Source organism: Porcisia hertigi, chromosome 16, assembly GCF_017918235.1.
Source record: "Porcisia hertigi strain C119 chromosome 16, whole genome shotgun sequence".
NCBI classification, from domain to species: domain Eukaryota; phylum Euglenozoa; class Kinetoplastea; order Trypanosomatida; family Trypanosomatidae; genus Porcisia; species Porcisia hertigi.
Window position 1 is genome coordinate 5,310 of NC_090575.1, and position 18,402 is coordinate 23,711.

The following is an 18,402-nucleotide window of genomic DNA, read 5'->3' on the forward strand; positions in this document are numbered from 1 at the left end:
AGGTGAACTCGTGCCTCCCAAGCGTGGTGAGAGGGCCCACCTCCATCTCATCTAGTTCCTGGTCTACAGAAAAGTCCCAGACGGGTGACCAGGTGAAGGTCACGCTGATGGTCTCCTGCGGCGGCTTTTCAAACACATCGAGCACAAAGTGCACGCAGATCGGGCTGTCAAATTTGCTTGGGTTGGCACCCACCACTTGCACCTTGCGCAATTCCACCCGTGTTGTCATATAGGCACTTGGTTTCGTCGACGTGAAACGAATGCCGCTGTATTCGAAAAGTATGCGCGCCCGCAAGAGCAAGGCACCCAGAGTAGAGGAGGAGGGGTGTGCAAGCAAGGCAGAAGGTGACAAACGTATAAGGAGAGAAGCGAGAGACGTTTGACGCGCCCTTGAAGATGACGCCCTGTTTGTTCATCTTTCCGAAAATAAGAAAGGAGTCGGTCGATTCGGAGAAAGCGCTCAGGCAAGTGCATGCGAAGGCTTCTAGTAGACTCCAGGATCGCCACTCCGCGTCACCCGGGTCAAAGGGTGGCACGGGTACTCTTTTAGTCTCTAGCCCAACTTACTCGGACTCCTTCCATTTTCTGTTTTTTTTTGGTGGGGGAGTTGAAGTGCTTAAGAAGAAAACAACAGCGATGCACTTCCCAGGGCGAGTGCCGGCACAGAAAGATACCCACGTCTCTTTTTTCACCCCACGTTGGCGGGAGTGGGCCTCAGCTCTACAGTCGACCTGTTGACCGCCGCGCCATGTCAGCAGTGTTCAGTGCGTGCCACGGCAACACCGTGGCACTTCCCGGCTGGTTCAGGTGCCACTTCTGGTGGTGCTTTGCGAGCTCGTATTCCTCAATCGTTGCAGGGAAGTCGCGAACAGTCGGTGGACGTACATAGTGCGAATGGCGTCGTCCAGCGTCAGGATGAGCGTAGCGGCTTTCATCTTCGTACCATTGCGCTAGCCAGCCGCGCTTTCGTGGATTCGTTGCAAAGTTCTCCAGGCCTTTCCTCTCAGGGAGCTGCTGGTCCATGAAGGTGGGGAACTCCTCCGGGTGTAGCTCTTGATAGAGGCCCTCGTGAGACATGTAAACATTGGTGAACGTACCGCCTGCTTCTTCAAGTAACTGGACTGCTTTTGCAGAAGCATTCTGGAGCTCGATGTGCAGTGGATAGGGCACACGCTCCACGTTGCCGGCCAACAACACCATCCCTGGCCAAACAATTTCTCGATCAGCGACTACCTTTGCGTGACGAAGGTGATAGAGCGTAATGGTCTCGTTGGGGTTCAGGCGGCCCGTATCGACTGCCCAGAGGAGTTTGCTAAGGCTAATACGGGAGAAGGAAGCCTTTCCTTCGTATCGGTTGCGCGGGCCTCCAGGAGAGACGCGCGGTGCCAACATGAAGCGAGGCGTCATCTTCCGCTCCTGCCACTGCCCCTTTGCAAAACCCCGCCGTGCATCGTTGTAGCTGCGAGAGTACTTCCAGCTACCACCAATCTTCATCCACCCCATTTTGATCACATTGTGCCCGCTCCGAGGACCAACATACTCGGGAGACGGTGTCAGGTCCATCCAGCTCTGTGTGATCTGGGGATTCAGATATTGATCCCAGTGAGACCACTTGTGCGTCGTCGTGCGCTCATTAAGTCGTGTCCCGACTACGGGGAGCGGATGGTCGATATCAAACTCTTTCCTGCCCTCGTAGTCCTCCCAGCTCCGGCGCGGTTTAGCGAGCAGGTTGTTCTCGTATATTAGAGGGAAGATGGACTGCACAGGGTTAAAATGAAATGGCACTGCCTGACGCACCGGGTGAAACAGGCGGTGCCGTAATTGGACAGCAGAGGTCGAGAACATGGTCAACCTGCGGAGGCAGCGGCGGCGATCATTAAGCAATACATGTATATACGAATGTATGTATAGAAGTTTGTATACGTACTCAGGCGCAAGGCGGGGGAGGGAGGGAAAAGAGGCTGAACGCCGCGGAGGCGAGTGAAAGAGGAGAGAGAGAGAGACCAAGGTGTGTGTGCGTGTACACGTAGAGCGTTGCAGTGATGACCATGTGGCACTGCGCAGAAAACGCGCGCCGTCAAGTGGAGAGTTATCGTGAGGATGAACACATCCCTCTCTACCCCCCTTCAGTTTTACTTCTAATCGGGATAAGGACACACTCTAATCAGCAAGAAAACAGTTGAAACTTGCCAGGAAAAGCGACAAAGTCGCTCCTGTTCATCGAACCATGAAAGAATCACCGATGGTCTAGTTTACATCGTGCAGCCACCACATAACAGTTGCTGCACCCCGCCATCTTCAAAACAGCAACACCCCACGCAACACGATCCTTTCTCTTGGTGTCATGAAAATGTCTCCTCTCCTCCCCTCCCCTCGCTCCCCCTCTCTCTCTTTTCCTCGAGAGGGGTGAAGTGGGATTTACGTTTTCACGAACGTTGCAGCGTGTCAATTGCGCGGATCACATCCGCAGTAACTTGTTCGGCGGGAGGAGTGGCATCGATGGCGTGGTAGCAACGCTGGTATGAGGTAACGATTTCTATCCGGCGAACATTGTACAACTTTTGGCTTTTCGCAATAGCTTCCAGGCTTTCTAGTTGGCTTGACGTGCCTGTCGCAGTTGCCGTGAAGCGTTCCAGCACCACACCTAGCGGGACCTGCAGCTCAAAGACATGCTGTGGAGAAACTCCCAACGTCTGGAGCTGAATAACCTCTGCACGCGTCTGGGGTAAACCGTCCAACACCCAGCCTTTGCCCTTCCTCTGTAAGCTCTTCAGCTCCTCCAAAACATCACCAGGCATCGCTACGTCGTCGACTGTAGCGGCAGACGCAAGAACATGGGCAACACCGTAATGGGCAGCAAGCTTCGCTGCCAGTGTAGTCTTCCCGCTGCCACGTGGACCGGTAAGGATCACACGAACTGGGGTTGGTCGGCGGAAGACCTCGTCGAGGAATGTGAGGGGGTCTTCAGGCATTTCGAGCACTAAGTTGTGCATCGCCTCTTCCAGAATGGACTGGATGCCCTTCGAGTTGAAGTACTCCAACGTGGCATCGGAGACGCTCCCAGTGGACATGGTGGCAGTCCGAAGAAATAAATCTCAGAAGAGGGAAGATATACCGTGGGGGGGAGAGCGTCAGCATACGCGGTGCCGGCTAGTAATTCTCTACAGGAATCAATGAAGGAAGCGTGCAGAAAAAAGAAAGAGCGGGAAACGAACAGAGAGCGATAGAAGTGGATGTAGTGTGTGTGTTGCATATGTAGCCCGAAAAGCGTTACCTTTGAGAAGTACCTCCCCAATAGAGCGTTTCACTAGATGGAAATGGAAACAAAGGAGGTGGCGCGTCTCGCGGGAGGCAAGAAGAGAATCCTCAAAAAGTAGCCACAGAACCACTCCAGTGTAAGCAGCACTTCTCCTTTGGTGAGGCTGTAGGTGGTCGGGGCGGGTGGGGTGAGGAGGAGGAGGAGGAGAAGGAAAAGGGGAAAAGCAGTGGGTAGATCCCACCTCCCCCTCCCAAGAACACACTCTGCGAACGTGCAAGCACATAAAAGCGAGACAGAGTAAAAGGCTGTTGTTAACAGCGATGTGTGACACAGAAAAGGACAGTGGGCAGAAAGGAAGGGCGGACTGACTCCGCTAGCTGAGCTCAAACTCAATTTGGTAGCACCGCTGCGAAAGGTCTTTTGCTGTGAGTCGCAGACTGAGCCCCAAAGGGTCGTCAAGGGTGCTAAACGAGACTCTTTCCTCGTTGCGGAACTCGCGTGGCAGGAGCACTGTGGTCTGCTTCCAGTGCGTTGGTGGGGCGAAGGGGGACGTGTCGAGGACAATGTCACCGTAGCTGACTTGAAACCACAGAGTAAACCCGTCCACGGTGAACCGGCCCATTTCCTCAAGACTCGCCTTCGCGGAGGACGTATGAACACAAGTGGCAAAGTTGAAACTGCGTGACGCCACGATGCTAGTGAGCTCCTCGACAGCGACCTCGTCGAAGTTGTGGTCCCAGAAGACCAAACCGTCATGCAGCAAAGATTGCTTCGGTATGACATCCACCAGAGGCGACGATGCCTCGATATGCTCCTCAAACTCGAGCTTCCCCAGGGTGTGCAGGCGGACGCCATCAACGCAGTTCCAGAAAGCACCAAAGGTCTCCGAGTAGTAAGGTTTGAGTGTCAAGGGCGCCGCCAGCAGTCTCCCGTGGGAGGGAAGCATGGAAACGGTGAGAGGCGACTGAAGTGTGGCGTTCACGTCACGGAAAAAGTCACGAGCTCGTATCACGGAGGGAAGCATGCACTCATGGAAGAGATAAAAGCCCATCCATTCCGAGACGACGAGCGCTACGCCGCCGTGAAGGCCAACGCACGCGTGGGCATTCAAAAAGGCCTCCACGCCTGCACTGACGATCTCCTCGACCGTGGACGCAATGACAGTGACGCGGTCAGAGAGACCATTGTCGGAAATGATTTGTCGCTGCAGCTCCGCGAGAGAGGACGCCTCGATAGAGAGGACGTGCGCGGCGCCGGCCTGCGCTGCCCAGCAGGATAGGATACCCGAGCCGGATCCCACGTCTACCACCACCTTATCCTCCACAACAGACCTGTCCGTGAGGAGGGCTTTGTAGAAGTTCATGCGTGGGCGATCGCGCAGCATCACCTTGTGAACGCTAAGATTCCCGTAGCTCTCGAAATACTGCTCATCCTGGGAGGCGGATGGGGCGTAGTCTTCCCTGTGCTGCATGAGTCCGGATGGGATCAAGAGGCGGCTGACCTCGGAAGGGGCAAAGTTCACATCCACGGAGAGAGGAGAGGAGAGGAGAGGGGAAAACGGTGGGACAAATGAGGAGGACTGAAGAGAAGTGCTCGCATTCGCACACCACTGGGCTTTCCGGCCATTATCACCCCAGCCAGGGGTACGAACGTGTGAAACGCCCAGCGGGATAGTGGAGGTGCATCATCTGTTCTGTTGCTGAACACGACGTCAGGGGGGAACACAAATGAGGCGATTGTGGGCGTGTTCCAATGATGGTGTGGGGTGACAGTGATGGACACTTATGGAGGCATGAGTCTTTCTTGGGCATAAAGCTGCACTTCCTTTCTTTTATTTTGGTATTGGGACCACCATGTCCACTACCCTTTGCCGGCTCCTTTATTTACCTGTGTGGGTTTGTGAGAATGAGGAAGAGACACGGGATCCGTTTTAGCAGTGTACCAAGGACGGCGTTTGTGTCTTCATCATAGCACAAGATGAAATGGGGCCGTTGCCTGGCTCACAAAAGGGACGAGGTAGCACGTTGCTACGGAGGCCAGCAAGCACAAATTCTCCTTCCCTGCCCCGTTCGCTCCCAGCGTGAGATCGTCAGAAGCCTCGAAGTTTGCGTGACAAACCGCTCCTTGCGCTCAATTGATCTGATAAATCGCAGCAACACCCTCGGAGAACTTTTTAACACGCTGGAAAAGCTGGCATGCGCGGTTGGCGTCTCCCTGGCTCTCGGCAATACGCGCCTCTTGGTACAATCGAAACGCTTTCGCGTCCGCTTCGGAAGCAAAAATCGCTGGGGTGCGGCGGTAAAGCAAATCGGCACGGCATATATACTTGCTCCCTTGGATCACCGGTGCACCCTCGTGTAGCAAACTGTAGTAGAAGAAGGCGGCTGATCCCTTTTTGGGATACACAGTGCCCACCCGCTGTGTATTGTGACCACGGTACTTGTTCGTTTCCGTGTCCAGGTACATGACCTCACACTGTTCGCCCGCAAACACAAACGTCTCTCCGCCATGCGGGCAGTCGTTGAGGTAGATGAGAAGCGTGTAAAACGAGCGAGTATTCAGGTCGACAATGGTGGAGCCGTCTACATGTGGCATGAAGTGGCCGCCGGGACTGTAGCGGCCGAATAGAAGGTTCTCCGAAAGCGCATGCGGCACCCACGTGCCAACAAGGTCGCGCTCGAACAGCTTGTCAGCCTGCGGCATGTCTTCCGAGAAGCTCTTGGGCTCCAGAGGTACCACACGGGAAATGCGGTCGTACAGCCTTGCTGAGAGGTGCGGAAAGTCGGCCTCTATGGTGTCGACGATACGCACTGCTTTTGATGTATCACCGCATGCGACTTCTCCGTCGGTGTCGGTGTGTTCCTTTTGAAGCCAAAACGTGTAGCCTACCTTCTCGCACGCTTCCATGAGTTGATCGCACTCCTCGTGTGTCAGCAAGTTCTCGAGGACAATACAGTCCACTTCACCATCTCCCGTGGGCACCACCGTCGGGGTGGGGAACTCGTGAATATGGTCTAAAACGTGGTCGATGATCTCCTTGTTGGGGGGCTCCCCCTTCTCCACAATATTATTGTAGCTCAACATGACCACATATGCATGTACCGCTCACAGCTCACTGCAAAGGCGCACGCATACGCTTCACCAGCCGAAGGCACCTATGACAACTCAACAGGTTGGGTGCGGAGAAGGGACATGGTGGAGAGGAGGGGGAGAGTGATAGGAGACAGAAGCAACGCACGAAACTTCGCGGCAGGCAAGTGGGTGGACTTCAAAGACGCACATACTCCAAACACAAAAGATGCGCTGAGCACTCCAGCGAAAATAAAAATAACAAAAGAATAGGGTGCGAGGAACTCGGGCGGGAGACCGACAACGCAGGGTCAGAGCACCCTCCCTCAGTACCCGCTCATGAGCCCTATTCAGCAGCCAATGAAGGGCATGGTGACAGGAGAGCAGAGGAGGGGGAAACACAGTCCATTTCAATTCGCTCCATCCACACACACTTGACGAGCTTCTTTTGTCTTCTCCTCTTTTTAGTGTGGAGATAATTCATCTCCACTCAAAGCGGTGTTATACGAAAACGAAAACCAGGAGCAACAAGGCAGCCGTTAAACACCTTGCCCATGCACAAAGACACGTACAGATAATTACTATATCTCCTCCAAACCGTTGCCCTTCACCTTTTAATCGAGAAGAAGTGCACGGATTGCGAGACGTGGGTTGAACCACGCCTTCTCTTTATTTTCTGGGGCCTCACACATAGCGATCGCAGCGCGCTTTGCAAGTTTGAGAATTTTTTTGTCTTGCGTGATATAATTCCGGAGGGTGGCGGTAACGGGTGCGAAGGGTGGAATTCTGTACTCTTCCAGTGCGCTGTGCTTGCCGAGCTCCACCAGGTATGCTCGACGTTCCTCTGGCAAGGAGTCAGCACTAATGCGAGGCGCATGCAGCTCTCCAGTGGGATTCTTGGTGTTCGTGATGGTGTGGAAGCGCGTGCTGCCCGTCTTCCGTTCGCGACTGGACTGCATATCCGTCGAGTCTGCGTTACACGGCAGCAGAAGAATACTGCTTCCTCTCATGCCCATGCGACCCACTCGCCCCACGCGGTGGATGTACGACTGCACAGTGGTCGGCGGTTCAAAGTGGTAGACGTAGTCGACATCCCGCACGTCAAGCCCAAAGGCCGCAATGTCAGTGCAAAGGAGAATGGCACCCGTGCCCATAGTCACGGCGCCATCTCGCTTCCATCCGCTTGTAAAGATCTGATTGCGTTTCTCTGCATCGGAAAGGGCTTTCTTGGGCCTGCGGGACTCGTCGTTTTTACTCACATGGGTGAGAAACTGGTTATACTGATCGATGCGAGCACTTTCGGTCATGCCCTCGTACATCACAAACACCTTCGCAATGTACAAAAGCGGGCGGCTGCCTTGGCATAGAACAGCAAAAAGACGCTGCACGAATTGCAGAACACGGAAACTGTTAAAGAAAACGAAGTGTTTTTTTAACGCGTGGAGATTCATCATCTGGACGAGGTACGACAAAAAGTTTGCGGCGTCGCAAACCAGGAACCGGTTGCTCATCTGCGAGACAAAGTCCTCGTTTGAGCGCAGCGCCAGTGTGTGAAGAGTACTATCAGACTCTGCGCAAACCTTCTCAGCATACGCTCTCAGCAGCGGCGATGTTGCAACGGTGGCGCCCACAAATGCAAAGTCCATCCAAAGCGAGGACTTTGCCTGCCCATTGCCGCCTTTTGTCGCCACTTTCTTCTTTGTAGCGGATAATCTGCGATGTGTTGGTGCGCTTACAGGGTCCCGCTTACGCCGATACACATCCACAAACTGCTCTACCGTGTGCCGCATTTCAGGGGAATTATAGAGCAAGTCCGCCTCGTCAAGGACGACGAAAAAGCGCGCCTCCGGTGTGGAGTAGAACCGTACAGTGTCATCAGGGAGAGTGCCTTTTTGTGTGTCGATGCCGGCCTGCTTTTTGCGTGCCAGGTACCGTTGCCGTGTTTCCTCATCCTGCTGAGCCAGCAACGCTCTCATATCGGAAGCGATAGGGCCTCGCGCAGAGGTCTGCGCCTCCTCTAACAACGGGAGCAGCGCGTCGAAGTCTTTCGGTGTTGTCACAAGGATCGTTCCTGCGCCACGCGCCCCACGCTGGAGATGCTGCATCACTGCCATGGGCTTCTGAACGACGCCGTCGCACAGTACAAACTGTAGGTTGAAGGGATAGCGAGCGGCCAAGTTTCGCCCTACCACGAAGGTTTGCTCAGCCAGCGTGCGCGACGGCGAGAAGATGATGCCAAGAATGTGGCGAAAGAGAGGTGGTCGCTGGTGTAATGTAACGTAAGCCTCACAGGATCGAACACACCGTTCCATAATCGGAAGCAGGAACGCAAGCGTCTTGCCGCTGCCAGTTGGGGCCTCAACAAAGGCGCTCACCCCATGCTGTGTGAGAACGCGCAGCGTTACGGCCTGGACCGGGGTTGCGTGAGAAAAGAAAAAGACATTCTTCAAGGCGAAGATAGATGCTTTGTGCAGTGCCGGCTGAACATCCTCCCAGGGAAGCTCCAATACATCGTCATTCCATGTTTTCTCCTCCGGCTCCCACGTCCGTCGAATACGCTTGGCAGATATCGCAGTGAGCGACATGACAACAGCACTGGGTCTCAAAAACGGGGCTCAGATGACCTTTAGGGGCTGCTACAGGGGGTCTACAAAAAAAAAATAACAGGAATGTTGGTGTAAAAGTAGCCGACAGAAGTAAGGAGCAAAGGGAAACACGTACGCGCGAAAAAATGAGAGGAAAAAAGAAAGCGTGACGATGTGAAGAGGAAAAAAGGGGGGATCTTGTAGACGAGGAGACTCATAGAGCGCACGGTAGGCAATGCGTGACCCTACGTGAAGTATGAGAAAGTAATGCACTCCCCAGTCACACATTCGCACTGAGAGAGGGCCCTGGCCCCCAGTGGAACCATCAAAGCTAGCGACTGGGTTGTATGGTGAACCAAGTAGTCGCCTCCCGCGAGAAACCCTCGCCCTGGCGGCATTCGCAGAGATATACCGCGTTCCCTTACCCTACCACAACGCATCTAGACGTCTTGCGGCTTAGTGCGCCAGGTATATCGGCCTCTCAGTTTTGTTTGTGTGATGGTTAGCGCATCCTAGGCCATCGGCAGCACACACGCGAGGGTTCCCTCAAACTTGTGAGAAGAAGCACACACACACACACCACAGAAGCCTTTTCTGTAGAAACTCTGGGATACGTAGACCTTGGTAGAGAAAATCGCCCACCAAGGTCTACATACATGGCCTCCGCGTTCCCGTGCAACCTGCCTGTGGACCCCTTCCCCTTGTCTCTGCGTTGTGCGGGTCATGTCCAGTTTTTTTTCTCCCTGTTCTTACCCGGTTTGACATGCAGTGACGCACACGCGACTAGTGCCTTGCAGCTATCCAAAAAGAGTGGCCGCGGTAGGCTGGACGGTTATGCAATATCAATCTACATATATATATATATATATATGTAGATAGACGTTAGCTGGAAGACACGGAACGGGTGTCCACTGTTTCTACGCCCTGTGAAGTTCCCGCTTTCTGTTGTTTTTGTGCGTGTGACATTGGCCAATATCACACACGACCCGACAAATGTGAACCGTCCCCACCGCAAAAGTGGGGCGAGGGAGGGGAGGGGCGGCGGCGGCTGAAGGGACGCGCCTTCCTACTGCCCCTTGGAATTGTTGAACTTGTGCTTGAGGGCTTCGTACTTGTGTAAATCCGCCTTCGTCACAGAGGGCTTCAGCTGCGCTCGAGCCCGGAGAAAGTGTTCCATGCAGACTTTTATCGGTCGAGACTCCTCCTCGGTGGCCGCCGTCACCGTTTGGGGTTCTTTACCAGGTGTACTGTACACAGCGGTCTCCGCTGACGCAACAGTCGCCACGCGCTGCTGCACCTCTTCCAGCGCATCCCCTACAGCAAACATCAAGGCGTCCGAGCAAAGACCATAGAGGTCGGCGCCGGTGTACACAAAGTCCAGTGGCTCGAGCACTTCCAGCAAATCGACGTCGGCGTCCATGTCGAACTTGCGAGTTAACGCTTTGAGCGCAAAAAGCTGCTCTTCTCGCGTAGACGGTATGCCGAGGTAACACAACCGATCGAAGCGACCGGGGCGCAGAAGCGCAGCATCGAGCAGGTCGGGTCTATTCGTAGCACCAATGATGAACACGTCGCCGCTCGCCGTGCCATCCGAGCGCTTCTGGCCAATACCATCCACCTCTACCAAAAGCTGTGAGACGATCCGGTCCATAACGCCGCCGGCGTCACCCTTCGCGCCACGCGCCGGCGCCAGCGCATCGATTTCATCGAAGAAAACAATGCACGGCGAGTTGTCGCGGGCCCGTTGGAACAGGAGCCGGATGTTTCTTTCGCTCTCACCGACGTACTGGTTGATCAACTCCGGTCCTTTTACGAACATGAAGTTCATGTTCATCTCTGTGGCCACTGCCTTGGCCAACAGTGTCTTACCACAACCGGGGGGTCCGTAAAACAACACCCCGGTCCGTTTTTTCACGCCGTTCTTGAAGAACTCAGGGTACAGGATGGGCAGCTGGATCATTTCCCGCAGCTCTTGCTTGGCCTCCTCCAGTCCGCCAACGTCGCTCCACCGGACTGGCTGCAATTTGGTGGAAACCATGCTGTACCCATGCATTTTCATGTACGCCTGCACCACCGACTCGCACGAAAGGTCACTGACGACTGCCATTGCCTCTCCTGTGCACTGTGTAGACTGGGCGGCATCACAAACGCACTCCTCCACGAGTGAGAGTATGTCTGCATACGTCAGACCAACAGTCCATCCTGCAAACGTCTTGGGAGACAGCAGGATGCTTGCATGCACCCGATGACGCGCGCAGCTCCACTGCAGCAGCGGTGCAATAAACGCGGCCCGGTCCTCCTCCGATGGGTTGCCGCACTCCAAAACGCCGTCAGAGTTGGTAGCGCGAGCTGCAATCATCGGCGGCACGGCCTCCATAGATTCACACAGGAGAAAGAGAATGCGAGATTCGCGTTGTCGGTCCCCCACCATGGGTCCCGAGGTGCCACTGGTGAACTCGTCGAGTACCGATAGCAGGTGCGGGGAAGAGTCCGCGATCGTGTGCGCGTTGTGCACGATGAGCACTGCAGGTGCACCGCATGCTTTTCCTAGAAACCTCCGGATCAACCCCTCCAGGTCGGCCTCGTCCATGCCCTCTGCCGCTGCAAGAAAGGGTGGAAGGCCAAACTCCCAAAGGGCGCACTCGATGAACTCGCGTGGCAGGTTCTCCCTGATCCCATGAATGACGAAGATGTGAACGTTGCCCTCCAGCGATGGCTTCACAACATCGCGCAACGCACTGCGGACGCGTGCGTACACCCCTACATTGGCAAGCCCGCGTGCCGGCGATGGAGCCCAGACAGGTGTGACATCCCAGTCGCTGTTGTTGCGCTGGTGCACCAATGCCACTTCGACAGCGTCCGCGGCCCCACCACAGTTGCGCAGAATACCGAGTGCAACTGGCGCACTGTGGACCTCCAGACGCGTGATGCGCAGGGCGAGAAGGTGGCTACTAGACACGTATTCATCTACCCACGTCGCTTTCCAGTTGCGGGTCTTATGCGATAGAACGCGAGTGACACTCTCCAGCACATCAACGCCCTCCAGGTGCTGCGCTACCGTGTTGAGCGCCTCCTCCTCCAGAAAGAGAACATCGCCGGTGCTGACGAGGCGTCCCTCCCAGGCAGACGCTGAAGCGGCGCCCAAGAGCTTGCATAAGTCTGGATAGTAGAGACCGTACAGCTCTGTCAGCACGGCGTCATCCACGGCGGGGCAAAGTACGATTTTCGTGAGCGCCTGCTTCTCCACAGCAGCGGACCAGTGAAGAAGCTCGCCACAGTCGTCTTCAAGAGGCTGAAAGGCGTCTATGGGGAGGCAAAGCACCACGTCAGAGTAACTGACCGATTGGGTAGACGACACCAGCGCGTGTGACGGACGACTGTAGAAGGCAGCACGCATGTTGCGGAACAGCTCTGGACCCACCACCATCGTTGCACCGGACGACGAGTCCAAGGCCGGGTGCCCAGTCACCTTCACAGCAAATGCACAATCGTGGCAGCGACCACTCACCCTCACTATGGTCTCCTCCTCGATGAGAAGATCATCGAGAGTGCGAGGTGTGGCAAGCGCCATGGATCCGCGGAGCTTGCTGTCCAGATGAACAATAACGCACCCATCAGGGAAGTTAGGGTGGTGAACTTCTCCACCGACATTACTGTCCGTGCCTTCACTAGAGATGGCATCGGGGGGAAGAACCACCACAGTTGCTGCTGTGTCAGCGCTGAGGCTGCAGTACGTCGAGGGAAGCAGGTCTACGACCCGGAGGGAGGGGTAGGCGTCTGTGCCGAAGACGAGCTGGTGTAGGTGCAGTGTCTTGTGATGCCGTGCAATCTCTGCCTGTAGCGAAAACGTCCCCGGAGGCTTGCCCAGTATTTTCTTGTACCCCTCCTCGGTCTCGGCGCGTAAGATGCAGCGCGTCATAATCGAGTAGTCGCTAGACAGTGTCATGATGTCCAGAGCTAGGGGTAGAGCAGAGAGCAGCAACACAGCGAACAACACAGCCAGCAAAAGCCGTGGGGGAGGGGGGACTTTACTGGGAAGTTAAGAAGAATGCAAAGAGAGCAGACAAGTAGGAGAGAGAGTGGGGGATCGTGTGCGTGAGCATTGGTGCCCCTGTGTGTCAGTGATGGGAGATCACGCGACACAGGGTGAAAGGGGGTGGGAGGTGGGGGCAATGGTGCCCCACAGCACCTCAACGCGCAATGTCGGCCGCCCTCGTCGCTTGCTCACTGCAATGCTACGGTGCATACCGACTCCCGGAACCCGAGCGCACTTATATGCTCTTTGCCTCGTGTGTTTTCCTGATGGCTTTAATTTCCACCGTGTCACCTGGTGAGCGACTTCATTGCCGCATCTCCGTTACTTGAACAACTGCGCACCTCCTAAGTTAGTGAGGGGGGGGGGGGTGGCCTGCCTTCAACGTTGCGAGTTTGCCATGAAAACACAAACGGGGCGGCTTTCCGTTGGAGTGGCAGTTTTCCCGCATTCAGCAGGTCGAAGAAGTCTCCGCAGACGATCAACACGAAAGTAAGATACCCCTGTCGCACACTGGAAACGGCACTGAGTCCTTGAAGGAGCTGACAATACCCGGTAGCATATCCAATCCGTTGGAAAGGTCTACGCGCCGTTCGTAGAGGTGAGACAGCCTGCAGGACTTTGCACCACTGAACGTGTGAGTTCTCGACCAGGTCACGATCGCAGCAACCGCAGGACTCCTCCAATGTCCACAAGATCGCTTCTAACAGCAAGTGTTGTCGTGAGGGTGGAAGTCGAAGTAGTTTTGCGCTGAGCGAACGCATCGTGGGCAATATCATGGCACGCAAAGTGGCCCGCTCTGCCAGGAGTGTGTACAGACAGCTAGCAATCGTTGCGGAATCCCCGATATTGTTGTGGCACAATGCATGCACCACCCCTTCCGGAACTGCGGCACAAAGATCCTCGACATCGCTTGTATCGGGGCCTGCGTGAACGATAAGAAATCGCCCAGTCGAAGATCTTGAGAGAGTAAAATCGCACTCGTTCAGTCCAGCCCCGGTAAGAGACTTGAGGAGACGCGCCGCTCCAGCGAGAGGCAAGTGATTTGCCTTTACCAGCCCATGGGGTGAACAGCTCGGCAATATAAACTCCACCTCTTGACGTGCCTTCTCATCTTCGCTGGGATCTAGTTCTGCAACACGAACTACAAGCTGTCTGGAGTTCACATAGAGAGCCGCCTCGCGAAACGGCGTGCTGAGCCGAATTGCTGCCTCGTTCCGCCGCGCCCGACACGAGATCGCGTACTTCACAGAACGACTTTCATCACGGTCTCGCTTGCCGTCGTCCCTGGGACAGAGAACTACGACAGATCGACGGCGCAGTGCTGGCTCGATCAGCATCTCAGAGGCAATACTGCCACGAAGAGCCTCGAGATGCTGTATTTCGAGGCGGACTTTCTCTAAGCGATGCTCCATCCGCTGATGAACCTCTTCCAGCTGCCGTAGGAGAGCGCCCCAGCCCGTATGCTGGGGAGACACCCCCAGGGGAGCCGAAAGGGGAGGGGAAGAAACCGTCCCCCGGGAGCCATCACGGTCGTTCATGTGACTGCCACGTAATGTGAGCAGCAGCACCACCAGCGGGGAGTCTCACCGCAGTCAACCAGGTGGGGCAGAGCACATAATCGCAACTTGAAGAAGTGGCAAATCGAGAAGAGAAACAACAAGATGAAAAAAAAATGGAGAAGCGCAGAAAAGACAAACCAACGAGCGCTAAGACGGTGGCGGCGAGTGGGGGTTGAGATTTAAAAAAGAGCAAATTGTGTTGTACAAACACGTAGGGTCGACGACAGACGTGCACCAGTTCCACAGGTGCGCCGTTGAGAGGCGAAAAGATCACATTATCAAACTATATGAGCTCACCGTGTCGTGGAATAGAAAGCATCCCAAAAGTTTAGTGCGATGGGTTTACTGAAACATGACGCCCCCTTCCTTTTTTTTGGGGGGGGGGGAGGGAGCTCCCGCAGTTTCGCCGGTCGGTGAAAGGTGGGTAAAAAAAAGGGGAGGGGGGACCCCACCGGCTGAATCGGAGCTCAGCGTACAGTGCCGCATTCGTTCTTTTTTTGTGTTTGTGTGTCAACGCATCGACTCTGCCACACACGGAACAAGTTAAGCGCACTTTACAGCAAATACCCACCTGGCCGTCCGAGCACGGTCCATGTCTACAACATTTTTACTACAGACACTCTCCACTCCGCAGGACATTCCTCAAAGCTGCGCCGACCACACCGGTCGAGGGTAAGCGCTGCCGAGTAAAGTGTGTTCCAGCCACGTCAGCACGTTGTCGCTCATGTGAATAAGAAAAACCTGTCCACCAGCGCAGGTCACCCCGAGGTCATTGCCGCCCATGCTCTGGTTCGCTGACATCCGAATGGGTGAATCGCTGTAAGCTCCCTGCGTGGGAGGCGCTCGACCCTCCCCCCCCCCTCCCCCCCCTCGAGGACAAGAGCGGTTCGCGGTCACCGGGGTAGAAATAAAAGGCACACACCTGTCCTCCTCAGAGAGGGTGAGCGCTAGTGGGAGCTCATTCTCGACTGGTACCCTCCCTTGACCCACCCACCCCTCGCCGACTAGCATCGGTGGAGACGACGTTGGAGGTGAAGAAAAGGAGAAAGAAGATCGATAGAACAGGGAACGCAACCGAGTGGCCCACACGCGGCGCCCACGCAGACCACTGCGCTATCGCACAAACCGTGGGGAGTAAATAATGAGTGTGTACACCAGCAGCACAACCAGTCCCTGGTTGTCGTTTCTTCTTATTTTGTCTGCATTCGTCGTGAGTAGCGGAATGTTCATCCGAGACTATCGGTTTAGCAGTTCCTTCCATCCACACGCACGCAGGCACACACACACACACACACACACACACGTTATGCGTCCTTCACCTTCTCGACATCAGCACTGTTTTCGTCGCCGGCACTGCCGCCCTCTTCGCCACGTCGCTGGGCCTCTTCGTACTCCTCCCACTCCTTCTCTTTCTGCAGACGCCGCTCCTGAAAGAACTTTGCCTCCTCCCTCTCACGCTCCTCGACAAGTTGGAGCTGAGCCAGCAACTGCTGCGCCTCCTCGAAGCGGAGCTTTGCGAAATCCTTCGCCTTTCGTTTCAAACGGCGATCTCCGCGATTGCCCTCCACGGACTCGCGCGCCATTTCCATCCAGAATGTGAGTGTTCTCGAGAAGAAGGCAGCGAACGTCTCGTTCTTCCCTGGTGTGGGCACTGCCGCCGAGGTACTCAGTTGCGCCATGAGCTGCTCCTTGTGTACTTTGAGGCCCTTCTTTCCAGTGCGGGTAATGCCGTCGAGGGCCTCCGCCACGTTAGCCGCACTCGGAGTCACCTCCATCGCGAGCTCTGCCGGGATCGCCTCTGGAGCCTCGTCGCCGTCGTCCTCAGAGTCAAGCACCGGTTCCCGCATCATGTTGCCGAACTTCACGCCACCGCGACCCATTCCACCATGTCCATCCTCCTCGTCCTCCTCCTCGTCGTCGTCGTCGTAGTCCATATCATACACAGCGCTGACAACAGTGCTGCCACTTTCCCAGGTAGCCGCGTCACTCTCCGAGTCCTTGCCCATCCACACCAGGGTGGACAAATCCTGGGACAACAGCGCTTGATACGTATCCAGCTTGTTCAAGTTTAGCGAGAAGAGATCTGACATTGTGATCTCCTTTTTGCTGCTCTCGAACTGACCACCGTAGAGGTACAACGTGCTGCCTACCACCACCATGGCAGAGTCCATGCGCCGATGGGGAATGATTTGTCCGTGACGGTTTGTTTCGTAACTCTCCTTCATCTGCGTTGGAGCCACTGCTTCTGTTTGCCCGCCATGCTCATCCCCCTCCTCGTCAGAGGTAGAGCTGCACTCCTCCTCGCTACTTGAATCGCCATGGTGAAGATCTAGCGCACTCAGCTGAGCGGCCAGATCATCCAAGTGGTTGTGTTTCTCAACTCCTGTCTCGCGCTTTGCTACGCGGCGTAGAACAACAGGGTAGAACCGTCGCGAATCCATGTGAAACACATACAGGTCGTTGTAAAAGGTGGAGACCATCTTGCCCCCAGGTGACTCGATGTCGACCACGCCGCCGAATAAGTAGAGCCGCTTGTCCCTAAAGGCGCACGACACGCCACAACGGATAGGCGGCGGGATACCGCTGAGCTTGATCTTTGTCCACACTGGCAAAAGTCCATCGCCGGAGGCGTGATCCCTTTCTGGCTGCAATTTAATCATCCAGAGATCATGGTGCACGGTAGCCTCGGACTTCTTGAAGCGATTGAACTTCTGCGTCGAGTACCCGCCATACACAAAGAGGTCGTCCTGGTAAACACTCATGCCGTGCCCGCTACGCGCATGGGGAAGATCCACCATGGGAGCTGTCTTCACCTGAGACCATCGTCCGGCGCCATCAAGGTTGGAAAGAAGCCACAGATCGTCGAAGTAACGACACTCCTGCGCATTGTCGTAGAAACCGCCGAACATGACGGCGCTGCGTTTCCACAAGACCATCCGGTGTCCACTGCGAGAGGAGGGGCCCCCTTTGAGGGTCTTGAGCTCCTCCCACTCGCTGCTGCGGGAGTCGAATCGCCACACATCCTTGAAGTGCAAGTACTGTGACTGCGACTGCGAGACGAACTCGCCACCAAAAAGGATGACGTAGTGCTTGTAGACCACACCTTGGCTGCTGCTCCGAGGGGCGGGATTCACAGCGGAGGACAGGCGTGACCAGTTGTTGCGTCTGGCATTGAAAAAGTACGTATCGTTGTACGCCTCTGTGGCCTCGCCATTCCAAAATTCGCCGCCGAAAAGAATCAGCTCACCGTCGCGCTCTGGGTGTGGCACCAAAACCACATTGACGCGCGGCGTGGGAGGGGCAACATTGACGAGCTCCTCGACAATTCGCACTTTCCCCTCCTTTTTCTGGATGCGCTTGAGCGTCACTTCGATGGCCTCCTCATTGTTGAAGCCCTCTGCCTCTTCCTCGCCGCCCTCCTTTTTATCGCCCTTGTGCCGCTTCAGCGCCTGCCGAGCGACCCGTTTGGCGGCCTTCGCGGGGTCCTCGTGCTTCTTGCGTTTGTCCCGTCCCTTGCCCATTTTTCTCGCACGTGTAAAGTGTGTGGGTGGGTGAGTGGATGGCGCGCGCGGGAGGGGGGAGGGGGAGTAAGAACGACGACGCGATGGCGATAACAACAAAAAAGCTTCACTGAAGAAGCGCAGCCCGGCCTTTGCAGTTGCTCGAGTGGAGGAAAACAAAATAGTGTATTGGGTGTCTGAGGACAAGAAACGCAGAAATCTTTTTTTGTTGTTTTGGAGGGCGGGGGGAGGGGGGGGTTGTTGTCGTTGTGTCCCTTGAAACATAAATACATGTTAAAGCTCATTAGACAAAACGAAGAGTGAGGCATGTGGGAGTTGTGAGAGGGGGACAGTGAAGTGAAAGGGGGAAGACAAAGCAAAAACAAGCGGTAGA

The 18,402-nt window shown here is 55.4% G+C and overlaps 8 protein-coding genes across 8 annotated transcripts; all 8 read right to left on the bottom strand.

Annotated features, from left to right (window-relative positions):
- Positions 1-720: 720 nt before the first annotated feature.
- On the bottom strand, positions 721-1,845 carry JKF63_05199 (uncharacterized protein; the record flags this gene model as incomplete). The annotated part of the gene is made up of 1 exon (XM_067901167.1): positions 721-1,845. The coding sequence occupies one exon, from the start codon at positions 1,843-1,845 to the stop codon at positions 721-723; it is 1,125 nt and encodes a 374-aa protein (XP_067758169.1).
- A 581-nt stretch (positions 1,846-2,426) lies between these two features.
- On the bottom strand, positions 2,427-3,071 carry JKF63_05200 (uncharacterized protein; the record flags this gene model as incomplete). The annotated part of the gene is made up of 1 exon (XM_067901168.1): positions 2,427-3,071. One exon carries the CDS (start codon positions 3,069-3,071, stop codon positions 2,427-2,429), a length of 645 nt encoding a protein of 214 aa, XP_067758170.1.
- A 561-nt stretch (positions 3,072-3,632) lies between these two features.
- On the bottom strand, positions 3,633-4,730 carry JKF63_05201 (uncharacterized protein; the record flags this gene model as incomplete). Its single annotated transcript, XM_067901169.1, has 1 exon — positions 3,633-4,730. One exon carries the CDS (start codon positions 4,728-4,730, stop codon positions 3,633-3,635), a length of 1,098 nt encoding a protein of 365 aa, XP_067758171.1.
- A 659-nt stretch (positions 4,731-5,389) lies between these two features.
- On the bottom strand, positions 5,390-6,343 carry JKF63_05202 (uncharacterized protein; the record flags this gene model as incomplete). The annotated part of the gene is made up of 1 exon (XM_067901170.1): positions 5,390-6,343. One exon carries the CDS (start codon positions 6,341-6,343, stop codon positions 5,390-5,392), a length of 954 nt encoding a protein of 317 aa, XP_067758172.1.
- A 599-nt stretch (positions 6,344-6,942) lies between these two features.
- On the bottom strand, positions 6,943-8,913 carry JKF63_05203 (uncharacterized protein; the record flags this gene model as incomplete). The annotated part of the gene is made up of 1 exon (XM_067901171.1): positions 6,943-8,913. The coding sequence occupies one exon, from the start codon at positions 8,911-8,913 to the stop codon at positions 6,943-6,945; it is 1,971 nt and encodes a 656-aa protein (XP_067758173.1).
- Positions 8,914-9,979: 1,066 nt separating this feature from the next.
- Positions 9,980-12,859, bottom strand: JKF63_05204 (uncharacterized protein; the record flags this gene model as incomplete). The annotated part of the gene is made up of 1 exon (XM_067901172.1): positions 9,980-12,859. One exon carries the CDS (start codon positions 12,857-12,859, stop codon positions 9,980-9,982), a length of 2,880 nt encoding a protein of 959 aa, XP_067758174.1.
- A 434-nt stretch (positions 12,860-13,293) lies between these two features.
- JKF63_05205 (uncharacterized protein) lies at positions 13,294-14,487 on the bottom strand (the record flags this gene model as incomplete). Its single annotated transcript, XM_067901173.1, has 1 exon — positions 13,294-14,487. The coding sequence occupies one exon, from the start codon at positions 14,485-14,487 to the stop codon at positions 13,294-13,296; it is 1,194 nt and encodes a 397-aa protein (XP_067758175.1).
- Positions 14,488-15,812: 1,325 nt separating this feature from the next.
- On the bottom strand, positions 15,813-18,029 carry JKF63_05206 (uncharacterized protein; the record flags this gene model as incomplete). Its single annotated transcript, XM_067901174.1, has 1 exon — positions 15,813-18,029. One exon carries the CDS (start codon positions 18,027-18,029, stop codon positions 15,813-15,815), a length of 2,217 nt encoding a protein of 738 aa, XP_067758176.1.
- Between the last annotated feature and the right edge of the window lie 373 nt (positions 18,030-18,402).